The 24281-nt window shown below is 39.7% G+C and overlaps 1 protein-coding gene across 1 annotated transcript; it reads right to left on the bottom strand.

Moving 5' to 3' along the window:
• Positions 1 to 2360: 2360 nt before the first annotated feature.
• Positions 2361 to 23812, bottom strand: LOC133129288 (synapse differentiation-inducing gene protein 1-like). Its single transcript, XM_061243256.1, has 4 exons — positions 23523 to 23812; positions 14479 to 15003; positions 8550 to 8687; positions 2361 to 5931 (listed from the first exon to the last, which is right to left on the bottom strand). Exons 2-4 carry the CDS (start codon positions 14902 to 14904, stop codon positions 5773 to 5775), a joined length of 723 nt encoding a protein of 240 aa, XP_061099240.1. The 5' UTR covers positions 14905 to 15003; positions 23523 to 23812; the 3' UTR covers positions 2361 to 5772.
• Positions 23813 to 24281: the final 469 nt, after the last annotated feature.

Here is a 24281-nt window from a genome sequence, read left to right as displayed (position 1 = left end):
TGCTACAGTCTCTTAATTAATTATAGCTATATTCCATCTGAACTAAAACTACAACGCAATGCAATTGAGGTTTCTTCAAATTCATAATTTTCCACAAATTATTCAGCTTCAATGTCCAGCTGCCCATACTTTCAGAATTTAGGGCTCAGACCTGGAACAAATATGTATTTCTTTAAAATTCAAATACTTTTCTACACTGTATTGTGCTTCTCTGGTGTAGTGGAACCTGAAAGTGCAAGCCCCACCTTCTGGCCCTCTAGGTTGGTTCAATTTAAAAAGGCAAGATTAATCGAGCACAGAGAAGTATTTGCATCCAAAACAAATACAGTAAGTATTTGAGCCAGGTCTATTCAGAGTAATGGATTTCAACTGCAGGGACATCTTTCATAAGGAACCATTTGCCTCAGCACATTACAGGAAATTAAAGCATTCGTTGCCTGAGAACTGATCCGATAAGATGTCCATGGGCTAATATGGAATATTCATTCTATATCTGTATCTTTGATTTGGCATTAAGAGAAAAAAAACATCTCTCATTTGATAATCACATTTCTGATAAAAAAATACAATGAACAACTCTTTATACTAATATATAAGTATTGCAATTATGGTTGGAAAGAACACCAGCATGCAGCAGGTCTCTCCATGGCCACGGTCAGGAGCCCCTGCTCTAATGTTATTGGACTTAACTTTTTGTCTTTCAGTGAAACATTTTCTGCATAACTTCTATAGCCAAACTTTCCTGCCTGATCAAGTGTTGGCCCTGTGACCACTACTTGACCCTTCTTAGCAGCCCCGCTACCATTATCCTTTTAGAGGGGAATGGAATATAATCTTACTTCTACTTCAGAGTGAAGAAGATATATTCAAATTTAAGGTGGTCATGCTGAATACTGTTTGTGAGAGCAGTGACTCTTCCAAGCGTGATGTAAAGACTGTGTCCAATACGCTTCGTCTCTGGCGAAAAAGCGCAGGCAGAACGCTGGAAAATGCTGGGACGATGCGCCAGAAAAAAAAGCTTCGGTGAGCTGAGAAAGATGTTGTTTGTTCATTCATTTATTGTTTTCGACATGAGTTCAACAAACCAAAGGATACTCCGACACTGCTAAATCTTCTCCGCCATATTCTTGCCATTGTATTTGAAACAATGTTTGGGCAATGTTTAGGGTCGTTAGGGTGTTTTTAAGTCTCGAGCCATCTAAACAGTGATTGGGGGGGAGTTAGGGGCTCTAGAGGCCTCACCTTCCATGACCTTGCTGGATGAAGAGCAGAATTACGGTGGTTCCCTAATGGAGTGTGGTTGAAGCAGACCTGGGTCAAATAAGTAATTGTGTTGGATTCAAATACTTTTCAGAGCTTGTTTGATCTTGCCTGGTGCAATTGTGCCAAGCAAGAGAACCAGAAGGTGGGGTTTGCACATTTTCAGTGTATTTACATCAGACAAGCTCAGTAAAGCATTTTGAATAAAAAACAATTACGTATTTGACCCAGGTCTTGAAGGGTGTCTGCAGAATTCTGAAATACTGGCTAACCTCCCTGATTATGTCACTCATTAATCAGCATCAGAGAAAGATGATATCACCAGCTTTATTAACTTGTGCAGGTCCCTGTTGCTGAGCCAAATGTCTGTTATTGAGCATGATACTGACATTGGCAACGATACCCTGATCAAGCAGCATTCTGTTACATTACTGCCCAGCATACTGCTGGCTTAAGTGGGTGGCAGATAACCTGTCCATTTATTGGTAAATCAGATGCTTCTTTTTGCATTTGTTTGGATTTTCTGTAAAGTCAGTGCCATAAAAATGCCTAATTGTTATCTCACAATTTTAAGATTGCATAACTGAAATTTGTCAGTAAGTTTGATGTATTGTCCAGCACTGGAGTTACATTTACCGTTGCTGTGCACTGGAATATTTGTGTATTTGCTCTGCCTAATTCTTTGTGCTCTTACAGGCTGTGGTTCATGCATTGCAGCATTTTACTTTAAAAAAGGTCATTATAGGGAAGCTAATTGCAGGCTATAAATGTCAGGAATGACTAATGCATAACGTGGACAAGACTGTATATACTGCTTCACTGCCCAGAATGGAAAGGCTTTGTCATTTATTCGACTCTCGTAAGTCTTCTGAAAGCCTCTTTCTCATGGCCTTGGGAGGACCTTGCAAACTCTTGAAACTGTTAAATATAGCAGTGTCCATTCAGCTTGTTCATTCATTGTTCAAGAAGTAGGAAACTTACCTGTGAGCATTACATACAGTATATTACAATGTTACACAATGATTACACATGTGCTCGGATGAGTGCCTAACATATGTTATGTAGTTAAAAGGCAAGATAACTCACATCCAAATTTAAAATTCATTTTAAAAATGGTTTAATTTCAATACATAATTACAGATAATAGAATGCACAAGTAGATGCAATGGCTCATATGAACATAGTACAATATTTCTGTCACATGACTTGCAATAGCACAGAATATGAAAATGCTGGTAACACTTTAGGGATTATGTCCATGGATTATGGTTCAATTATTAAAAAAGAAACATTATTAACTGATTTATACTTACCCAATAAAGACTATATTATATATTTTTAATCCAAAGGTAATAAATATTATTAAATAGGTGGGTATTGTCTACAGATTGAGAATTTCCATATAAAGTGACAATGTTCATATCGCAATGTTCATGTCACATATATACAATCCTGCATATTGTAATTCTATATAGAGTTTTACTAAGCTGGGCACCAAAGTCTCCTCCTTAACAACATTTTTCTTAACATTTATTAAGGTTGACTCACCAATAATATACTGAATCACCTCTATGTGGCACAGTTATTTTTTCAGACAGCATGGGAAATTAGACAATCAAAATGAATGGCAAACAGCGAACACATCTGTTTGATTGGCACCGCTGCTCAGGATTGGCTAACCAAAGCTGAAGAAGATGGCGCTTCATATAGTTTAATTTACAGTCCTGTCTTTGGCCTTTCCTAGTGGTTCCAGGTGCATGATAAAGAAATTCACATCCATCCATCTTCCACATATTCGCTCAGTGTTGTGAAGGTACCCTGATTAAATTCAGGTCTTCAAAAGGCTTGCTTTCACTAGGCTTGCTTTAGTTGGCTATAACTCTGTGTTACATAATGGCTCTTATGTTGGTTGAGTCATGAAGGATGGAAGTCAGCAAACTGATTATTGGACTGTTATAATCAGTTTGCTGATGGCTCTCTCCGCGTGCTGTCTCATTGCTTTTGTTCATTGTGTTCCCTCGACCTTGCTGATATTTTGGTCTAGTGTAGCATCTCTCCAAATTGTTTTGTTTTGTGGTTGTTACTAATCACTGTGAAAACTTTGATCACTCATTGTGTGCTGAACATTATTACTCCCAATACCCAGTTCTATAATGGACAGAATATAATTTGTTTGCTTTAGGATGACATTTGTACATGTTAGCTTTAAATAGCAAGTCCCATGATTTTTATGAAAATACACTCAACAGTTTGAATGTTCATTTTGTGTGGTCCCTTACAAAAAATCATGTGAAATTTGTATCTTCACATGTGAAAAATCACAATTTTACATGTGTACTTAACATTTAATGAATAACCCCTTAATTCCCCCTTAAGGTGAGTGTTTTTTTGCATTCATTCATTTTTTTCAGGGTGCAATTTTCAATCACTGTGGTAACACTGTTTGAAAGCATTAAAACTCACGGTCTGTATCTGTATAATCTATTTTAAGATGCCAGTGCTTTAGCGATGACAGTTCCTTATTTTGTAACGTGGGTGGTTAAGCAAGTGTGGGGGGGGACCTCACCTTCTCTGCATTTTGGAAATCCACATTCAACAACAAATTCTAAAAATGTGCTAACTCAGAGAAATGTTGATAGAATTTCCAGTGTTTACTTAGAATTTCTCTGGAGCAATTATCCTTGTTGTATACTTCTACAAAAGTACTTGTAAATAGAAATGCTATTATCTACATTTTGTATATGCTCTCTCGAACACGATGAACCCACATACAAGCGTCTCTGACCAGTATTTGTAACGTTGTTGCAGAGAAAATGTGTTACCCCCACCCGTGTGTAAGAAAATGCCTTCAGCTAATCCAAGAACCTACTACAGGAATGTTATAGAAGTGATGACTAGCCTGCATTTTAGCCTGCATAACGAAACTATAGCATTTTCAATATGCACGCAGAGTCTGCTGCACTTCAGCAAAAACAGTTATTGAGATTTTATGCCAAAAAAGGTTGATATTTTGCGGCAAAAAAATTTTTTGTTGATGCCTATGTCTATATAGAGGACTTCTTTTGGAGGAGTTCCAAGGAATCTCTTGTCTGAGTGAATATTTCTGAGGAAGACAGAAACATTGACAACACAATAAAAAGCATTTTCAGTGACATGATCCATTTTACATCAGTGAGCATCTAAATACATTCTCAAAATATTTTATTATTATTCAGTATGCTTATAAATAATCAGCCAGACTGCTTCTTAATAATATAGACCTCAATTAATATATTCGTATACAAGATGGTATTATTGCGATTATTGTACTTATTTTTTATGATCTTCTCGACTTGAGGATAGCTGCAAGGAGAGAAAGTTTGGGACAGAGAGGTAGGGGAAGTGCAAATACTTTTTTTCAGGATAAAAATAAGTTACCTTTTTTCTTCTCTCATGTTATAAGAGGAATTATTTTAATAGATCACATGTGTACTCTTTTACAGTTCACATTTTGGGTGTTCACATGTGGTTGTTGAGCGCATGTGGTTTTTGAACACGTGGTTTTTCAAAAAGGGTCATTATGTGGCCAGGCAGAACAAGCTAAGAGAGGTGTGAAAGAGATGCAAGAGTAGGCTGAGTTCAATCTTGCATGTTGATTATATGGCAAACACAGAGAGAGCGACACTTCTCAGTCTTACTGGGGGGGGCAGGGGATTTCACCTTTACTGTGGTTACAGCTTAGCTGAATAGAGAACATCTCCACTCTGCCTCTGTCAATGTCACCTCAAGACTAGAGTGCTTGTATTTAACAATGGAGAAGAAAAAACTGCAGGCTTCCATGACAAAGGCACCCAGAACAGTACAAACATTGCTTATCTGTCAGGGATGGATTGATTCAGAACATTCCCATTAAGCCTGTGGCGTAGGATTGCTATATCGCTGTGATCACTCAGAAAGCTACTGTACAAGGCAAGGGCATATGTTATTCATGCCAATTTTTATTTATTTAAATGATTAATTATGCAGAAACCTCTCACGATCTCGATGCAGGTGGCCAGCGGTTTACTGAATTTGTGCCCGCAGAAGAGCAGTGGACGCCATATTGGCATTAGGGATAGTTACAGTAAAACAGTTTCTGTTCAAATCCAAGCAGGATAATGCTGAGGGGATTTCACAGTCATAGCAGCAATGGAGAGAAACAAGAGAGGACCCTTCCTACAGGAATGTGTGGTTCTTTCCAATGAACTGTCTGAAGGTGGCAGCTAGGACGTATTATGTAAATGCAGAAATGCCTGCAGGACAGGGTGGGTGCTGGTCTCACACGATCATACGTGCCCTGCTGTGCATCCCACAGAGCTTTCTGCAGTTTGAGTGAAGTCCAGGATAAAAGGCTCTCAGTACACCAAGGTCTTGTCAATGTCACCTCCAACCTCCAATGTCCATCCCACTGTTCACAATGGCAGGCGTACATGGGGTGGGCATTCAGCCGATCGTTGTGGTGGTGACGAAACCGGAAGGCCCCTCTTTCCAGTGCTATACGTGCCCCGGTTTGGACAGGTAGGCAACGAGGGCGACCACCACACCCACGTAGACCCCTGTACCTATGGTGATGGAGAGGGCAGCCAGGAACAGCGCTCTCTTGGAGGCAGTGCTTGCCAGGGGGAAGTCTCCTTTTGTAATTGCTTTACTTGTCTGAAAATAAAACGAGAGAAATAACATTTCATAACTGCAACTGCATAGTCAAGTTAACTGTGTTTGGTGCAAATGTGGTGCCACTAACGTGACGTGGTGCTAGATTTGTGTCTACAGAAAGAATACATTGTGACCTTTACAATGAGCCTATAGCACGCTTTATTGAACAGCCCACTACACCTGGGGTTAAGTGTGCTGTATGCAGTTGAGCTCTCAGATTCAATTACTTTAATAACACTGGAACCCATCGTTTAATTATTTAATTAATCCCTTCTACGATTCAGAAGAATAATTACCCAGCGGGTTGCAACTGGTCCCTGTGGAATATAGTACAGGCTTGGAATATCGAGTGCTGAAGTTCTGAGCACTGGCAGTGTTATTTGTAGGATAGCTGGATAGCATCTGATGTCTTGACTTATTGTAATGCAGTGTTGGGATTTCATTGACAGCGCTTCCGGACAAACGGTTGGACCATTAACAGGATATTTAATGAACACAGCCCTTGTGTGAGGAATTTGCATCTTCATATTTAAATTGCAAACCGAAAACGGATGTGTTGCGGCCATAAAGCCCTGCTCACGTGCTGTTTCCGGAGTGTGTTCAATACTTTAAAATGTTCAGTGTGTACCTATTAGCTACGTAGTATATAATGTAACACGGACCCTATCGTAGGCAGAATGGAATGGCTCTATGTGGACCCGAAGGGAATCCATTCCGGCACCACAGATAACGTGATTAATATTGAGTGTTGAATTATCAAAAACTGAATTTAATTAGAACCAACAAGCTCCGAGCGTCAGAACTGACAGCTCTGCAGCCACGGACTGTATTAATCCACACCACAAAAGAAAGCTGTATTAGTCAGATTAAACTAATATAGATTATTTCGCTAATTGAATATGACTATTATCTCGGGCTCAAGGCAGTTTCCCTCTCTCCCCTGTGTCCAAGTGCCTCGCTGGCTCTTCCGCGTCAACGGTGCTGTTCACGCTCTCGTTCTTTTGGCCGTTTGCCCAGGGTGAAGCTGTGTGTTTTCTGCTATCTCAGTGGGAGGCCTTGTGCTACAACGCCGCAGTGCTCGATCTTCTAACCCCCAGAATGCAATCGATTTTCTCCTGTTGCTCTCCAACAGTTAATAACGCGCTGGCAAGCCTGGCTCCGAGACTGTACTGTTCATCTGCTGTTTGGAAAAATGTCATCATTTCGTCTTACCCGCTTAACCGCGAAATCCGCTGTGTGAGTCACATTTTTGTATCCATGGTTTCCTATGGTCACTGAATTGAGGGAAAAAAAACTATAAAAACCCAGTGTCACAGTGTGCAAATGTACAGCCTCCTACCCTTTCACAATGACACCGAGGATAAAATAATATTCAACTGCTACCTTTGAAATTGAATGTATGAAAGAACCTATTTAAATGCTGAAATGGTGGTTTTGCCATAAACCTTGACGTCAAACAGCTGTGGTTACAAGGGCTAATCAATCGTGGTGACATTACTATAGCTAGGTTTGCAGATAGAGTTAAGCGTTTGGCCAAAAATGACTTAAATTTGGGAATGGCTTAAACTATACATTATATCACTAATAGTACTTGGGTATTACTGTCGCAGCATGGAGAATCACAGGTCCGAGAGACTCTGCCGTTATGATCAGTGACTGTGTCTCATGTTTAAACATATTTATCAGTATTATCTTTGATCTAGCTGATCAAACAAATCTTTGATCCACTAGACCCTTCCTTTTTGGCTGATTGATGATAATGAGCTTATTATTAGCTTTTTCCCTCCCTAGAAGATCACAGTATGCAATATGCTTAGTTTTTCTTTATTTGTTACTATTTTATTTTTAATTAAGTTTTCAACCAAACAATTCTTGACAACGGTCTTTTCTGTTCCATAGCAATAAAGACAGCCCCGTCTCATGGCATATACGTCTGAGCAATTCGACCATTACCATTATGTTGTCACAGGTATGCTGTGCTACAGTTTTAAAACGAATTGTCCACTAGGGGAGGTAAAGAATCTCAGACTTTAAAGGAGTAACATGGTGGTTGGTCACACTTTCTAGGTTTTTATATGCAATTTGCAGAAGCGGGCATTGAAGAAACACAATTAAAGTGTTAAATATGTCCATTCTTTAGTTTTGGAGAAACTTTGAAAACTTTTAGTTTCAAATTTATAGTGACTGAATAAAAAATAAAAGAAATGCACATTTGTTTTATTGTTTTAGTGTTGCCTAAAGACAACCACCATGTTACTCCTTTAAGGACTATAACATCATGAGCATTTTTTTAATCCTCCGGAACTACCCATTTTTTACATATTAGGTAGACTAGCAAAAATAAAAATGAGAAATTAGAAATCGAAATTAAGATTGCCTTTTGCCAAACCCACTGGACCCTCCTCCTCAATTTGTTTTGATTTAATATAGTTTGTTGTAATTACACCAAGAACGTCTGTTATGTTATTGTATAAATGTGGTCTTCGCAAACGGGAGAAGCTAACGTGCTAACTACTAGATTGAACCGCTGCTCTAAACAAGCGGAGTGGACCGCTTTGCTACCGTTAGCATGGACGGTCCGTGGGAGCGCTGTCCCAGTGGTGGGGAAGTGATCTTACCCCCTGAGAGAAGTAGAATGCGGCGATGCCCAGGGGCCAGAAACAACAGAGCATGGAGAAGATGGACAGACCCAGGTGGTCCCGGGGTGGAACCATCAGGAAGTTATCCTCACTCTCGCTGTCACTGGAGCAGTCACTCTGTAACACCAAGGCAAAAACTCATCAGAACCAGAGCCAAACATATGTCAGACCCAGAGCTGAACATATATCAGAACCAGAACCGAAAATATATCAGAACCAGAGCCGAAAATTTATCAGAATCAGAGCCAAAAATATATCAGAACCAGAGCCGAAAATATATCAGAACCAGCAATAAAGACAGAGCCAGCTGCAGTGAACATATGCAAGTCCATGGACCAGCAGTCCTGGAGAGCCCTAGAGGGTCTGCTGCTTTTTATTTTCACATTAAAAATCTGCACCCTGTGGAGACCCAGGTAATCAGATGAGGTGGGTTAACTGTGTAGTCAACTGCTCTAATTTATTTATTTAAATGCAGATTAACAACGAACATCAGTAGAGCCTGTAGCTATCCAGGATCACAGTTGGAGACCATGGTGTTAGATGATAGTGGTACCCTTTCATTGTCAACATACATATTTATCAGATATTTTTCTTTTGATTCATCAACATTCCCGAGAATAACTGCATTGTTTTGTTGCATTAATTTGGTAGAATGAGTCAGTGGTAATCTGTCAGACCTCCACAGCCATTTGTAATGAATGGGTGGAAAAATGGCCATTACCCATGATCTTGGCTGCATGAGAAACCTGTATCTGTATATTAATCTATGAACACCACGCCCTTAGCTGCTTTGATGTAATTGGATAAACACATTTTGAAAATGAGGATTTTCCTGACATTCTAATAATAGGAGGGTGGGTCAGTGTTTTCTGGCTGGGTCTCAGTAGCCAACCAGAATCAATCACTTGACATGAAGTGCACAATATCCACTCCACTGAGCAGATCTCTGCTCAGGTCCTGAGGTCTAAGAAATGCTTGTGAATGTTATTTATTATTTTAAGTAAGGGAGGTGTCCTCTACCATACTGTGAACATGCTAAATAGCATACACAATACTTGTGTTTGGACGCCTGCGTGTGCAAGTGAACATTTCATGGAGACTTCATAGGAAAACTGGAATAAGCCTGATTAAGGGAAAAGGATGCTACTTGAATTTACTTAGTGATACACAATTCAACTCAACACAAATAGCAAGAACACCAAGTAGGACTGGCTCTTTTCATTTTCCTTGACTTTTCAGACTTGCTGAACTGTTGAGAGGCCACTATGCAGTAAGCTCTGGTGAGATCAGCGGGTTCCCTTCAGTAGTCCAGTTGAGTTCAGCAATGTGTTTGGAAACATTTGACAATTACTCAAACCATTGTTTCCTGATATTCTATAATCAATAGCTTCCAATTACAAAAGGAGTTTAATTAATCTCCAAACAAATGTGGTTCTATCTGTTTGTGTTGCAGTCTGTCTGCTTAGTTTATTGGATAATTTACTGGTATCCAACTTGGCCAATGAGGCATGGATTTCTAAACAAACACCACACAGATGTTGTTATTGTGCCCTAGACTCCCCTTGATGTGAAGGTAAAAGGCACTTTGATATCCAAACATTCAGATGAACCAGTGATATTTTTAATTAATAAAAGTACTTTCCTCTCTGTGGGCTGAGCCCAGTTTAAAGTAGTTACAATGCTTGTCAGGGGAAAGCCAAATGTTTTTTAATAGAAAATTATTTATGGCTCAGCTGTCATCTTAATGTTTATAAATGAAAACACTGGACCCTATTCTTGAGTTTTTTCCAATATGGCATGGAGTTCAGGCCACTACTCCACCTACTGTGCAAGTGGAATGAATATCAAATTAATTTAAATAAAAAAATAAGTTTCAAAATCGCTGGTTGCAGACAGTACAAAGCAGTGATCTGGTTATCTTTGGAGATGAACTAAATGATATCTTCATAATATTACAGTTATAATTACAGTCACACTTCAAAAAAGACCTAAAGAGTGTATGCCTGAACTGCCATCTTGAGGAGACCTTACGGGAGAGAAACTGTCATCATAAAAGTCTGTTTTTCAGAGCACACCACTTCTTGTATAAACATTTCATCAGGATGCGACTTAATTTGCAACTCCCGCTGCTCTGTGGATCAAACAAAGCCGTGCTCTGTGGGGGATACAAAGTTCCTTGGAGGAAAACAAACAGGGCAAAAGGTAGGAGGTTCCTAAATGCAGATCAAGTGTAACAGTGCAAAGACCCGGGATGAGGGATCAAAGTAACCTTGCTCATTTTACCATGCCAAGAAACCACTTTAAGAAAACGCCCAGGCCAAAAATCTTCAGCATTTTCCTCAGCAGAAAATTGAAAAACAAAACACATACAACAGCAAAAGTGACAACAAATCCAAAAGTCTGATCCGAATTGGGGTTTTGGGTATTTATGAACTGTTCTGATTGATAGCCACATGGTGTGGTTAAAAATACTAATATCTATGTGGGTTTTCAGCCCTGACATAAGTGCATAATCCGCATGGGGCTGCTGGTGGGCGCATAAAAAGTTGCTTCTGTTGACACTGATCATCGAGTGGATGTAAGGGTCAACCTGGAAGGTCATCACTGCCGATAATCCAGGCAATTTATAGTATCCGCTCTACCCCAGCTGTATCTACTCCCCCTTCCTCTAACTCAGAGTGGAGCTTGCTTGACGCAATGAAAAATCATTTTCTTTTCCCCAGAATGTAGCTCTCTAACCCCTACTCACCTGAAACCACCATTTTAATGCCGAATATAACCTACATACATACAACCACTGTTCCACGACTCACGTGCTCCATAGAAAATCTATAACATCCATGTCAGATTCTGGTGAAACGTGAAGTGTAATGTGGAAGCTACTGGATGATTTATGAGGTTGATTTGCACAAATGTGGTTCGTGATCAGATGATTTCGTGAAAGTCATAGATAGCAATGGACAATAGTGCTACAGTGATATAATTAAATTCTCAAAGGTGATTCAGCTCATGGCACATTTGAATCAGCACATAAAAGCACAATCACCTATGAATATTGAACTAACAGATAATAGAATGCACAGCATATCACAGTTAGCTGTGATGAACGTAGAGAGTGACTCACAACTGGCAAAAGGCAGCTCCATTTCTGATGGTGAATAGTTACTCATAGTCCTACTATGACTGCTACTACTACTGATAACACTACTACTACTACCAATAATAATAATACTACTACTAGTAGTAATAATAGTAATAGTAGAAGCAATTAGATTTACAAAACATTTCTATTGTTTTAATCCTTTCATAACAAAAGATTTAAGTATTTAAGATACTAGACTGAAGGTATGTGAAAGTCCCATCCAATGAGAGAGGTGTACAACAGGTAAACATAATTCTGCAACATCTGTCCTACTGCTCACATAACTGCTCCGCAGCTTTGAACATCTGAATCTTAGAGATTCAGAGAACGGCTAAAGAATTTCTGGCAGTTTTTCTCTGATCAATTAATGTCTAATGATCAGCAAGATGAGACACACGTATAAATATGACTATGCTTACTGTGACACCCATATTTGTTGGAAGATGCAAGATAAAATGGTTTTATAAGAAAGTGAGTCTTCGTTATCAGTGGCAGGCTGTTTAGTCCCTCCTCCAGGAGAATTTATTAAGTGCAAAAGAGATATTGCACTTCACTGCAGGGAGCATAAAAGCCACACCTTCTGGAGATACTGTATTTACAGCATTGCTGTGAATGAGGCTTCATATTGGTGTGTCTGTGAGTGTAGCGAGATGTAAAAGCAAGAGGGAAATTTCACGGTTAAACCTGTCTCATGAAACGGGACAAATTCACCTCCTCAACCCTGGGATACTAGGGAGAACAGCTGCTCATTTTCCTGTCACTCCAACATTTCATTACTTCGGCGATCTGCATCACAAGGACACTGTTACTAAGTAAAACTAAACAATTACATTGAAAAGTGGTTGTGGGATGTCTGATGCTATAGACGAATATTCAAAGACGATAATTATAATCATTGCCATTACAATCATTATCACTCACATAATACACCATGGGAGAAGAAATGCCATTTGTCATAGTTATAATAATTATAATGACGGCCATTACTCACTGAGGAGTATCATGCATTTAAATCACTCTAAAATGTAGCCCTACACAGAGGAGTTTTAATGAGATTCTCTCTTTGAAATTATTGGAGAAAAGTGCTGCTGTCTTTCTCTCTCTCTTCTTCCACAACTTCTCTACGCCGATCAAATGCCAAAACTGCATTTCTGTGAGGTTATCATACACATACAAGGAACCCTGTGATTCCATAGAAGAACCCTGTCTAGTTAAAGGGTTCTTTGGTGGGCAAAATGGTTGACTGCCACACTTCACAGCAATGATACAGGGTTCCATAAAGAATTAAAAAGGGTTCCTCTGTGGAATTAAGCCAAATAACCTGAGAGTATACCCTGCTAAAAAAAAGCTCAAGCTTGGTCTTGAAACAGCTGGTAGCTGGTAGACCAGTTCAGACCAGCTCCCAGCTCGACATGGTTTGACCAGCTCAAGCTACTTGCTGGTTGACCAGTGACCAGCTCAGACAAGCTACCAGCACTAGTTGGTTAACTAGCTCATACCCAGCTAGGCCAGCTTGACCAGCTCAGTTTTCAAGCTGGTCAAGCTGGCATACAGTAGCTGGATTCTATAGCAGGGTATACTGTATTCTGGTAATTCTGGTAACATTCTCGTTTTGATTATTTGAAAGCATCGTGTCTGGCCAGGAGATGCCGTTCTGTCACGAAACACAGACATCAGGTTTTTTCATTTAAAATTGCCAGCAGCCTCTGTGGGGGACCCAGATCTAACACACAATCACTGTTTATAAAGGGAGGGGTGAGGGAGTGAGGGGGTGGTGCTATCCCTGTAGATTCGATTCAGGGATAAATTCATTTAGTACAAAAGTTGGATTCACAAATGTTGAAGATACAAAGTTAGAGTGGGATTTTTTTTTTAAGCCGGCACTGTTTCAGACTCCAATGTGTCGCGGTGGTACACGGCTAAAGCATCATACCTTGATGCAGTTGCACACCGAGGGCTGGCACATGAGGGAGTGGCATAATTGGAGAGAGTAGGGGTGTATTGATTGATTACCAGGGGCACTCTGACGTTAATATTCACCCATTTTCTGCCCTTGCAGGAGGCCATTATCCTTTATACAAAACACACTGAATGTACCAACACAACAAGACGACAGTCCTTGCGTGTGATAATACATGGTCACCCCACCATCCCACATGCCATAGTAAGATAGGCCACCCAGCAGCCCAAAGGAAATCCATGTGTACACAACTCCCAGAATGCTCTACTTCCAAAAAGGCTGCTCCTTTTTAAACTTGTCCTAGGTAGCGGGGGTTAGCTCAGCTAGTTCGCTAATAACAACAATGAAATGCGATGAAGGCTTGTAGCAGGCTACCGGGACAGTGCTCTTGGTTATGATGACATAACCCTCAAATTCAAACTAATGTCATTGTCCTTGGCTAGGGGTGATTTTGCCTGTAGCAGACTGGTAATGTGTTTGTCTAAATCATCTTTGGTGAGTCGAATTGAAGGAGGAGTCAAAAGGTGAGTGTATTGGGGTCAGCTCGGCTAGTTCGCTAGTAAGCACGGTGAAGTACAGTGAAGGCTTATAGCAGGTTACCATGACAACGCTCCCTGATAACATAACCCTAAATTCAAAATAACGTTGTTGTCCGTGCCAATTTCGCCTTTAGCTGACTGGTAACACGTTTTTCTGAGTAATCTTTGGACAAGTGCGAGGCCGGGGTTCAAATCCCACCTCGGGCTCAGGCAAATCTCTATCTCGTTACAGTTTCTACCCACTCCCCACCTTCCACAGCCCCTAACCTCATACTCCAAGTACTCCTCCTCCTCCACGTCATATGAAACAGTCTGGATCTTCACTTCCTTCTCCCCCAGGAGCTTGGCCTGGGGGTCCTCCGTGCTGGTGGTTTCAGGCTCAGACTCCTTGTCCTCCATGAAGGTGGTCTCACAGTTCTCCCCCTTGCAGTCCTTGCTCTTGGCTTGGGCATTGTCCTTACACAGAATGAAGTTGGGCCTATAGAAGGCCTCCACAGCCAGGTGTAGTGATGTGGCATCCAACAGTTGGTGGGCCTTGGCTTGGCCGCTGCCCCCACCAGTCACAAAGTAGCTGATAATATTCTCCTGACACTGGTTGGCTGGGAAGTCACCCTGGTAACCATAGTCATCACCCACCATGTGCTTATTGGTCTTGTCCAAGAGCGGGTTCTGCAGCTCGCATAGGCTCTCCATGGTTGATGCAAGACTTACTGCCACAATGACCAATGAGGAGTGAGACTACAGGCAGCGAACAGGCGTAACAGATGTTAGTGATGTTCAATAGGCCAGGAGCTGTGGGGACAAGAGGAGGAAGTTAACAACTGATTATAATCAACTCAATGAATTAGCATTCAGGATTTTTAATTAGCATTTCAGCACTCTACATAGAAATACAATGTCAATGCCAAAAACCTACCACTCAGGTGGAACTAACCATTCAGTGCAGAATAAAACCCACTAACATGGAACAGGAATATAAGTGTCGAATAAAACCCACTCGCATGGAAATAGATTTCAGAGCTGTTAGACTGAAGGCTAAGTCAGTCTTCAGAGATAATATACACTATATAGTTATCATGCTAGCTTGCCTCAATCACATTGTAGAAGTTGAAGCTTCAGTAGTCACAGACATCCTTTCAAAACATTAAATTTTAAAATGTGTCTGTTGTGTTCATCGTTATGACTACACTTTTAATTATTTCATTGCTATCGATTTTTGCCTGACGATTTCTGTGTTTATTCCCAGAAAGTTTAACAATCATGTCTTTAGTATTCAGACCTCTTGTGCCTCTTCCGTAGCTAATCACACAATCTGTCAGGTACAGACCACAGCAACCGCGAACAAGATTACCCCTCAGTCTGCTTGTTCCAGAACAGACATCTCAAGCCATTTGTTCTATCGCCAATGCAGACAACTTAATTAAATGCTTGGGGTATACCGCAGGCAATGCTAGAAAAACTCTCATCTACTCCTCAAGCAATGTTTGGCCTTCGGCAGTGGGGGAAAAAAACCCAATAGAAATTGGCACTTCTGCAACTTCTGATCTGATTGACATGATCACATTTATGCTGCAGCCTTGGTTGGCCAGATCTGATTATCACAGCATTGCTCATGCATACCAGCACAGATGCCCTCGGTGGCTCTTTTTAATATTTCATCTGGATATTCGGCCATAGAAGCACAGCTTATTTGAACTCTTTCCAACTTCTGCCTTCTTGGCTCACAGTATGAATAACTAGGTAAAACTGTAAGGCTTTTTACTTTGGTTGGTTATTTTGTTTTTACCTGTGAGAGTCTTATTGGTTTGGATCAAACGCAGACAACTTAATGTATACATCTGTCTTAAGACGGTTGCCTAACTGTATTTCATGGCTAATTCATGACTAAATAGGTAGTTATTTGCCCTTCAAAAAGTCTTAATTTTATTGTAACTCTTATTTCTGTAGTTGCATAATATTCTCAAACCAGGTCAGTACCCCTGAAGGCTCAGGCAATGCTACCCTTGCATAATATGAGGGCGCCACCCCAGAACCACCTGACCTGCTGCAACAGGAAGTCCTTCCCACCCACAGGCAGTGCGGAGGCTATCTAGCTTTCCCCAGAGGTTTGGTTGAGCGCCTACATTCACATAAACAACCCAAAAACAGATGTTTGGGGTTAAATATTGAATACAGAGAACAGCGCTCTGTATTGCCTGTTGTTTTTGTTCATGATTCTGGCTTGGTTATTCCACGCCATCATGCTAATCCATATTAGAGGGGGAAGGGGCACACCGTAGCAAAATAAGAAATAGCAATCTACTGTAGGCTGATTGAGAGATGCTGTGCTTTATAAATGTAATCCTTTTAAATATAAAAAGCGGACACTGAGAGGCGTTTACGTGGGGTAAGAAAATAAATAACGCTCTTTGTGTTTCCGAAGAGTAATTCTAGAACTGTGAAAAGAGAAACTGTCAAGGGATTTCATTTCATGTAGGAGGCCGGAAGACTGATGCACAACAAATGGTTTTGTCATTTGTCATTAGCCAGTTTGAGAAAAATAAGAACATAAGAATGTTTGACGATTGGAACCGACTGGGGTCCCAGAATTATTTCAGAAGTGTCAGGGCCAAATGCTCAACACCCCCAACCCTGCCCCCTGGCAATTATGTGACTTAACCGCAGACCAAAGAACCATCCGGCTATGCCAGCTTGAAAATTCAACTGGTCAAGCTGGTTATACGCTGGTCTAGCTGGGTATGAGCTGGTCAACCAGCATGGCCAAGCTGGTCATAAAGCTGGTCTCGCTGGGTATGAGCTGGTCAACCAACTAGTGCTGGTAGCTTGTCTGTTTCATAACATAGCTTGAGTTAATCAAACCATGTCAAGCTGAGGGCTGGCCAGCTAAACCATTTGAGCTGGGAGCTGGTTGAGCAGACCAGATGTTTCAAAACCTAGCTTGAGCTGTTTTTTTCAGCAGGGAACCCATAGCTGCAGTCTGCAGACATGGAATAACAATACATTTAGCAGCAATGCAGCGCAGCCCATTAGTATTTGTACAGTGGTACAATTCCTTTGGCTCTGTACTGGATTCGAAATGAATGTGTACATGCATAGATTGTGAAAGCAATGAATATCAGGTTAAAGTGCAACCAGTCATGAAAGTTAATTTGAAGGTATTTAAATCCATATTGGATGACCCATGTAGGAATTACATCGATTGCCTTTGGAGCCTGTTATTGGTGCTTGTCATCATGAGGACTAGAGTTGTGCAAATGAATGTCAAGGAAGCCATTATGAGGCTGAGAAATAAGTAAAAGAGACATAGACCAAACAATCGGTTTACAGAAGAAAAAAAAAAACTGAGACTCAAATTAAAGGCGACAGACAGAACTGTAACCTCATTGTCATTGTTCCATTTCAACTCCAATGTGCTGGCGTACAGTGCCAAAAGAACAGAAATTGTACCACAGTCCAAATACTTATGGACTGCACTGTATAGTAGGTAAGGCATTACATGTATAGACAGGCACATGAGAGGAGAACTCTGTGAATGAGCAGAAAGGTGCCTCAGGGCTACAGACACATAGAGTACACCTGTGAGCATAATAATTCAGGGCTACAGACAAGCGCAATACACCTGTGCTCGTGCAGGGCTACAGATGAAAGCAGTACACCTGTGAGTGTGTTTGAACAGGGCTGAGTGAACACACACAGATGGATAGGCACACCTGTGATAGAACAGACCCTGTGCTTTAAGTTGGCTGCCAGTCTGACAACTCTTCACCCCCAAAACAAACAGGAAGGCGAATTTGAGCATTATCAGATGTGGTCCGTTGCCAGCTGCCCAAAACGCAGTGGAATACCAATGTGTCTTATCTGTAATCCTTTTTTTTTTTTTCTTCTCCTGTTTACTGTTTCCATTCAGGTATTGCAGAAAGTGTTCTTTGTCTGCCCAAGAGGGACACAGAGGGGGGGGGGGGGGGGGGGGGGGGGCAGGGCAGGGCAGCCGGCAGCTTTATGAGAGATGATCGATAATGCCTGTAAACAGCTGTGGCTCAGGTGGAACGTCTAAATCACGAAGGTTGTGCTTTGTCAATGCTTTATCTGTGCAGATACTTCCAGACCATAGGAATATAAGGTTCTGACTGATCTGTTTGACAAAAGTCAGTTAGTGTCATAAATACACTGTTTATAGGGCACTAAATATATGTATGAAGTATTACACTAACATACTGTTAATTTAACTTGTCCAAAGATTACTTGTAATGTAAACTTTAGAAGGTTGTATCAGCTTGGAGCCCATTCACTTTGGTATCTTTGAAGCTCAAAACCTCAAAACCACTCGGAACTGAGACAGAACCTTATAATTCCAACGTCATGTCTAGCTGCATTAAAACAGGCATTCATAAACTCACTACTGATACTACTGTATATAGTAGGAAACCTCAAACCCATTTCATATATAAATCTATAAATAATTCATGCTTGCATGAAAGTGCTAAAATAAGCATTTTCAGTGAATTAATTAAAGTTATAATACATGGTATGTTCCTTTGGATGAGAGCACTTGCTAAATGAATGCGATGTAATTAAAACATTTCCACATGCAAACTACATGAGCAGATTCGCCAGTTGAACAGAAGGCAGAATTAAAAATACAGAGGGTATTTTGTGTGGCTTATTGCATAACAGCTGTGAATGCTCTCCGTTCTATATTAAGAATGGATTCGCTCAAGTATTATTGCTGGAAATCAAGCAAACGCACAGCCACACCCAAACAATAATACGTCCCCTGAACTCTGAATATACAAAGTAAGGGCTGTTTTTCTCACAAATCCTTTTGAAGTTGAGCTACTGCTGATTCAGTTTCATTAATTGTAAACTGGCCTGTCATTCTATGAGGGATTCATGTTATTAAAATGTGATGCACAAATAACTTGGTCACAGATTAAAATTTGTTGAATGAACAGCAATTTTAGTATCTCAATTCACAACACTGGACTTTAACAAACACTTTTATAGTGTTTGTTAAAGTAACATATTTATAACAGTCTAAATGTTTGTCTCCATAAAATCAAATAACCTACTTAAATTATAGCAGAGAACAAACTCTTTAATTCATAGAAATGCTAGCATGACAAATTATTTCAGTCCTTGTTAACTCAATCAGGGATATTGTTGTATGGAAGACCCACTGTTGTGCATGTTTAACATGTAAGTAAATTTTGGTGCTGAAATTTATGAAGACAACACAATTTATATACACATAACAAAGATGATGAACTATGTACTGTATCTATTTCCTTGATAATTTCGTTGTGTGTGCTTTCCACCCACTTTAGTGCTTTGTGAATTTTGCAACATTTTTCTCTGGTACTTGCAATGGTTTAATGGGTGTTAAAGCATTAGCATCATTTTATGGATTCCACCTTAGATTCTACACCATCTATGTAATGAAATAAGAACCATAAAAAACACAAACCTATCTATATAAAACACTGGAGTATTACCCAACATACACCACTGATGCAAGCAACCAAATTCTATAAAACCAGATTCATAAACTTACTCCCAAGAGTCGTAAATATGCAGTGCTCACTAAATTATTCACACCCTTGATTAAAATGGGCAAAGAAGACTGTATAAAATAAACAACACTTCTACTGAACTATTTTAAATTAAAAAAAATGACATTATTTAACACTAATACAATTGCCCAGAGAAAAATATTTTGTTTAAGAAATATATATATATATATATATATATATATATACGCTCACCAAGCACTTTATTAGGTATTTCTTAGATTTGCATTGTGTGTTCAGAGATGCTCTTCTGCATACCACTGTTGTAATGTGTGATTATTTACGTTGCTGTCACCTTCCTGTCAGCTTTGACCAGAACGCCTCTGATGTCTCTCAAGGCGTTTCTGTCAGCAGAACTGCTGCTCACTTGATTATTTTTAGTTTTCTGCACCATTCTCTGCAAACTCTGGAGACTGGCATGCGTTAAAATCCCAGGAGATCAGCAGTTTCTGAGATACACAAACCACCTTGTCTGCCACCAACAATTTCATGGTCAAAGTCACCTAGATCCCTATTGTGAACATTAGCTGAAGCTCCTGGCCCGTATCTACATGATTGTATGCATTGTACTGCTGCAACACAAGTGGCTGATTAGATAATCGCATTACTAAGAAGATGCAATAAAGTAAAAATGTTCCTAATAAAGTGCTTGGTGAGTGTATATATTTACCCACAGTTATGTTTTGGGTCCTTTTTGCAATCTTCCGTCACAAGGATAACATTACTGAGTCTTCTATCGTGTTTTATGAGATTGGTGAACATTCTTCGTCTGATTTGTGTGGCCAAAAAGCCCAATCTTGGTCTTGGTCATCTTTTTTTTAAATGTAATGATATTAGTGTCCAATGTGGGGCTGAATATGTCCAATTAGCTATTTGCAACCAAAGCAATGCAGCAGTTTTGAGAGTTTTGAGACATCCGGTTCTACTTTGAAACATGTTGTGTCACCAGCCTGCTTCTTTTTACATTGCAGCCCACGGCTAAGCTTGCATTGAGTGGAGGCAGAGGAAGACCTTTCATTGGTGGCTTTGGCTTGTGGTCCACATGTATGAGCTATGAAACACAAACTCCTAAAATGACTGAACCCTCCCATCACCGGATGTAAATGCCTACATTTATCCAATGCACTGTACAACTGATGCTTTTCATTCACCCATTCACACACACACACACACACACACACACACACACACACACACACACACACACACACACCAATGATGACTGGCTGACATGCAAGGCACCATCCAGCTTGTCATTGTAGCAGCCACAACATAGTCTTTGTTCAGTGTTACACATGTTCAGTGTTAGACATTTTAGTTTCTATGCCCCTGAATTATTGAATGCTATTCTATTATACATTAGGGAGGTACCAACAAAAGGACATTTTAAAAGCAAGCTGCATTTTTATTTCTTATTGGGGGGGGGGGGGGGGATTTGAGAATTTGATTGTTCTTCTGTTTTTATTGTCGGTTGAAGTTCATGCTCAGATGAACTTTTCCCTAAATTATCTTGAAAAATTAACCATGTATCCGGTGTTAATTATTTTATATATAATAAAATTATATCTTTTATTTGTGATTATTATTACGATTCAAATGTTATAATTTATGATTTTATCATTTCTATTTTATTATTATTACTTCCAAAAGCGCAAGTTTATAGAACTGCCAGAAATTAATCCGCATAAAAATATATAATCATTGCTGGAATGTGCAACAGTGGCAGAAGCATTCATTAGTAGTGACTTCAGTAGAGCCTTTGAGTTCAGTAAAGCTTTTTCATTTAGTAGAGCATTTTCATTCAGCATTCGTTGAACTCAAAGTGAGTTCACAGTGACTCAGAGTACAATGGAGGGAGTTGGTACGCACCCTTTGAAACAAACTTTTTATCGTTGACAAAACTCTTGTTCATGCATGTTCTTAGTTTACAATATCATGCATTATATAATGTGCTTCACTCTGGAGAAAAGCATGTGCTAAATGAATACAATTGAAATGTGACATCACTAAGAATATTTCTCATTAACATTTTCATCAAGTCTCATTACTCACGAGAGTATGGATAGAAGTACACAAAGCATTAATGCAGAATTTATGTGATGATGACACCTTAAAAATAAACATAACATGAAATACAAATAAAATAAAAGCAGCCATGTATTTCAAGATAGGTTTGTGAAGTCACTTCCTGCAGTTGTGTAGCAGTGTTTAGAAGTGGAGGCTTTTTCGTACATTAAGAATGGGATCTTCTTATATAAATAATATTTCGTTTGTGATGATCTGTTTGTGAAGTCTCCCTGTCTCCAGCAGTCCCACTGATACCCTTCTGTCTCCAGTAAGTATCTTGGATGTAGTGGGTAAAGCAAAGTATTCTGGGACCTGTAGGAGTGGGTTTAAAATTCAGGGCAGAGATACCTGTTGTCATCTTGAATAAGACACGTAAAGATTTACTTAGAAATGTTAAGTTATTAAATAATTAAATCTTGAATTTAGAATATCATTATTTTATTTTTATCGACTATGTATTGTCACCTGTGAATAGTGCAATCTGACTGAGTAGTGCTCGTCCTTGCACACTAATGGAGGTGCATTCTTTTTTCAACAGAATGATGCTCTGAAGTTAATGCCTCTGCCAATTTCATGACTGTATTTTACTGGACATTAAAAACATAACATAAGCCATGCTTCAGATTTGAAGATAATAAATCACAGTGATAATGTGGTAAATGCAAACGGGGATAGAGCTTTGGCAATATGACTGTGATTGTCCTGCCAATGAAGTAAATTAAATTGTAATTGAAAGAGAGAGAGAGAGAGAGAGAGAGAGAGAGAGAGAGAGAGAGAGAGAGAGAGAGAGAGAGAGAGAGAGAGAGAGAGAGAGAGAGAGAGCTTCATGCTCACAGATAATTAATCACAGGGCCACTATGAGACAATCTTCGGGCTTGGATGATTAGTCGAACAGTCGGCAGGACCCCCTGAGACAAAAGATTCGGCGCGCGCAAGGGATGCACACGTTTGCCGTTTGAATTTGTTATCGTACTCAACCGAGAAAAACCCTACTGTTAGACACCACCTAGAAACGAATATCATTATATTATATCCCAAATAAATGCTTTTATAAGTTTTATTTGCCACTCAATCTTTTAAACACATTTTGAAACTTCCCATAATACATTACGTGCGTTTTCCATTTAAAATTAGTGGAATAGCCTTTAACATCAGTGCACTGAACGCCGTTCAGTACGGGTTTGTGGGGCGAGTTCCTTCAGCAATGTAACACGTGTGCATGGTTATTCAATTGCTTTATTGTCCGGGTAATACGTTTTAGTTTCTCTATAACGTATATTACATATCTTATCACTGTCGCATGGAAGACAGGATCGTACAGAACACCACAGCCTACCATTACACTGTGTTGAGTATCTGAATGACGTTATAGTGAGCACATAAACGTCATTATCAATATTATTTCACTTAAACGCAAACGCAATTAGTTATAAGGAAATGGCAAAACAATAATACATATAGTCTACCAACTGTTTTACCTTGACTCTGAAGCAAAGGAAATCATAATATAAAGGCTTTAATATGAATTCTGGCTATTGCACTGACTTAACACAAATTAAACGTATGATTATTATGGAAAACGTGAATATTGTGGAAAAAATTCACTCACACGATTCTACATTGTATTCTGGTACACTCAAATGAAAACCAAGAGCGGCGAATTAACTATCGTCTTACCTGCTGTTTTCAGGAAGCCCAAACGTCATTTGTTGGAAAAATCCTCTTTCAATATTCTAAGCATTATTAGATTCCACTGAAAAGTGTTGAGCGTTTCTTATGACTAAATTTCACTGAACTGTCAGAAGTAAGCTGCACATAAGCAGCGCGTCCAGGCTCGCGGTGTCCTTATGAAACATTTCTGTTTGAAAATCCGGTGATTTGATGGATTTCCAGCATTCGAATACGGCAAAATTCTGAATTGTTATAGGTTCATTTCGAAGCCTGTCATTCTGAGCTGGAAGAACGGTTTCTGCGCGATTGCTATTATTGTGAGAGAATTGAACGCTGCCTAATAACCGGACGAAAAGATTTGAAAATCTACTAAAAAGTTAGCGCTCCTCAAAGGATATGCGCAATAATGTCATACTTATTCAGATGACTCCTTTTAATCCTCAGTTATTGATAAGGTGCTTAGATGACTATTCATGTGTGTCTTTAAAATTGCGATATTAAAAGTAAGATTACGTAGATATACTGCTATACAACACGAATGACTGTCCAGTTTGTAGCTATACATCCCCATAGGCATCCGTAATTATACGAGGGTCCTGAAGTTTGGTCATAACATATATTTTCTGATCTCTAAGAAATGTGAGCTTGTCGAAGGACTGAGCCATCGTCTCGGTTATCTGGCTGAAATAAAAATGCTCTCCCTGCTCGCGTTCATATTTTCTTTTATTCAATGCGTCACTTGTCCACTAGGCAATACCTAGCTAC

Source organism: Conger conger, chromosome 5 (assembly GCF_963514075.1).
Source record: "Conger conger chromosome 5, fConCon1.1, whole genome shotgun sequence".
Lineage (NCBI taxonomy): Eukaryota > Metazoa > Chordata > Actinopteri > Anguilliformes > Congridae > Conger > Conger conger.
This window is presented reverse-complemented; position numbering and strand designations above follow the sequence as displayed.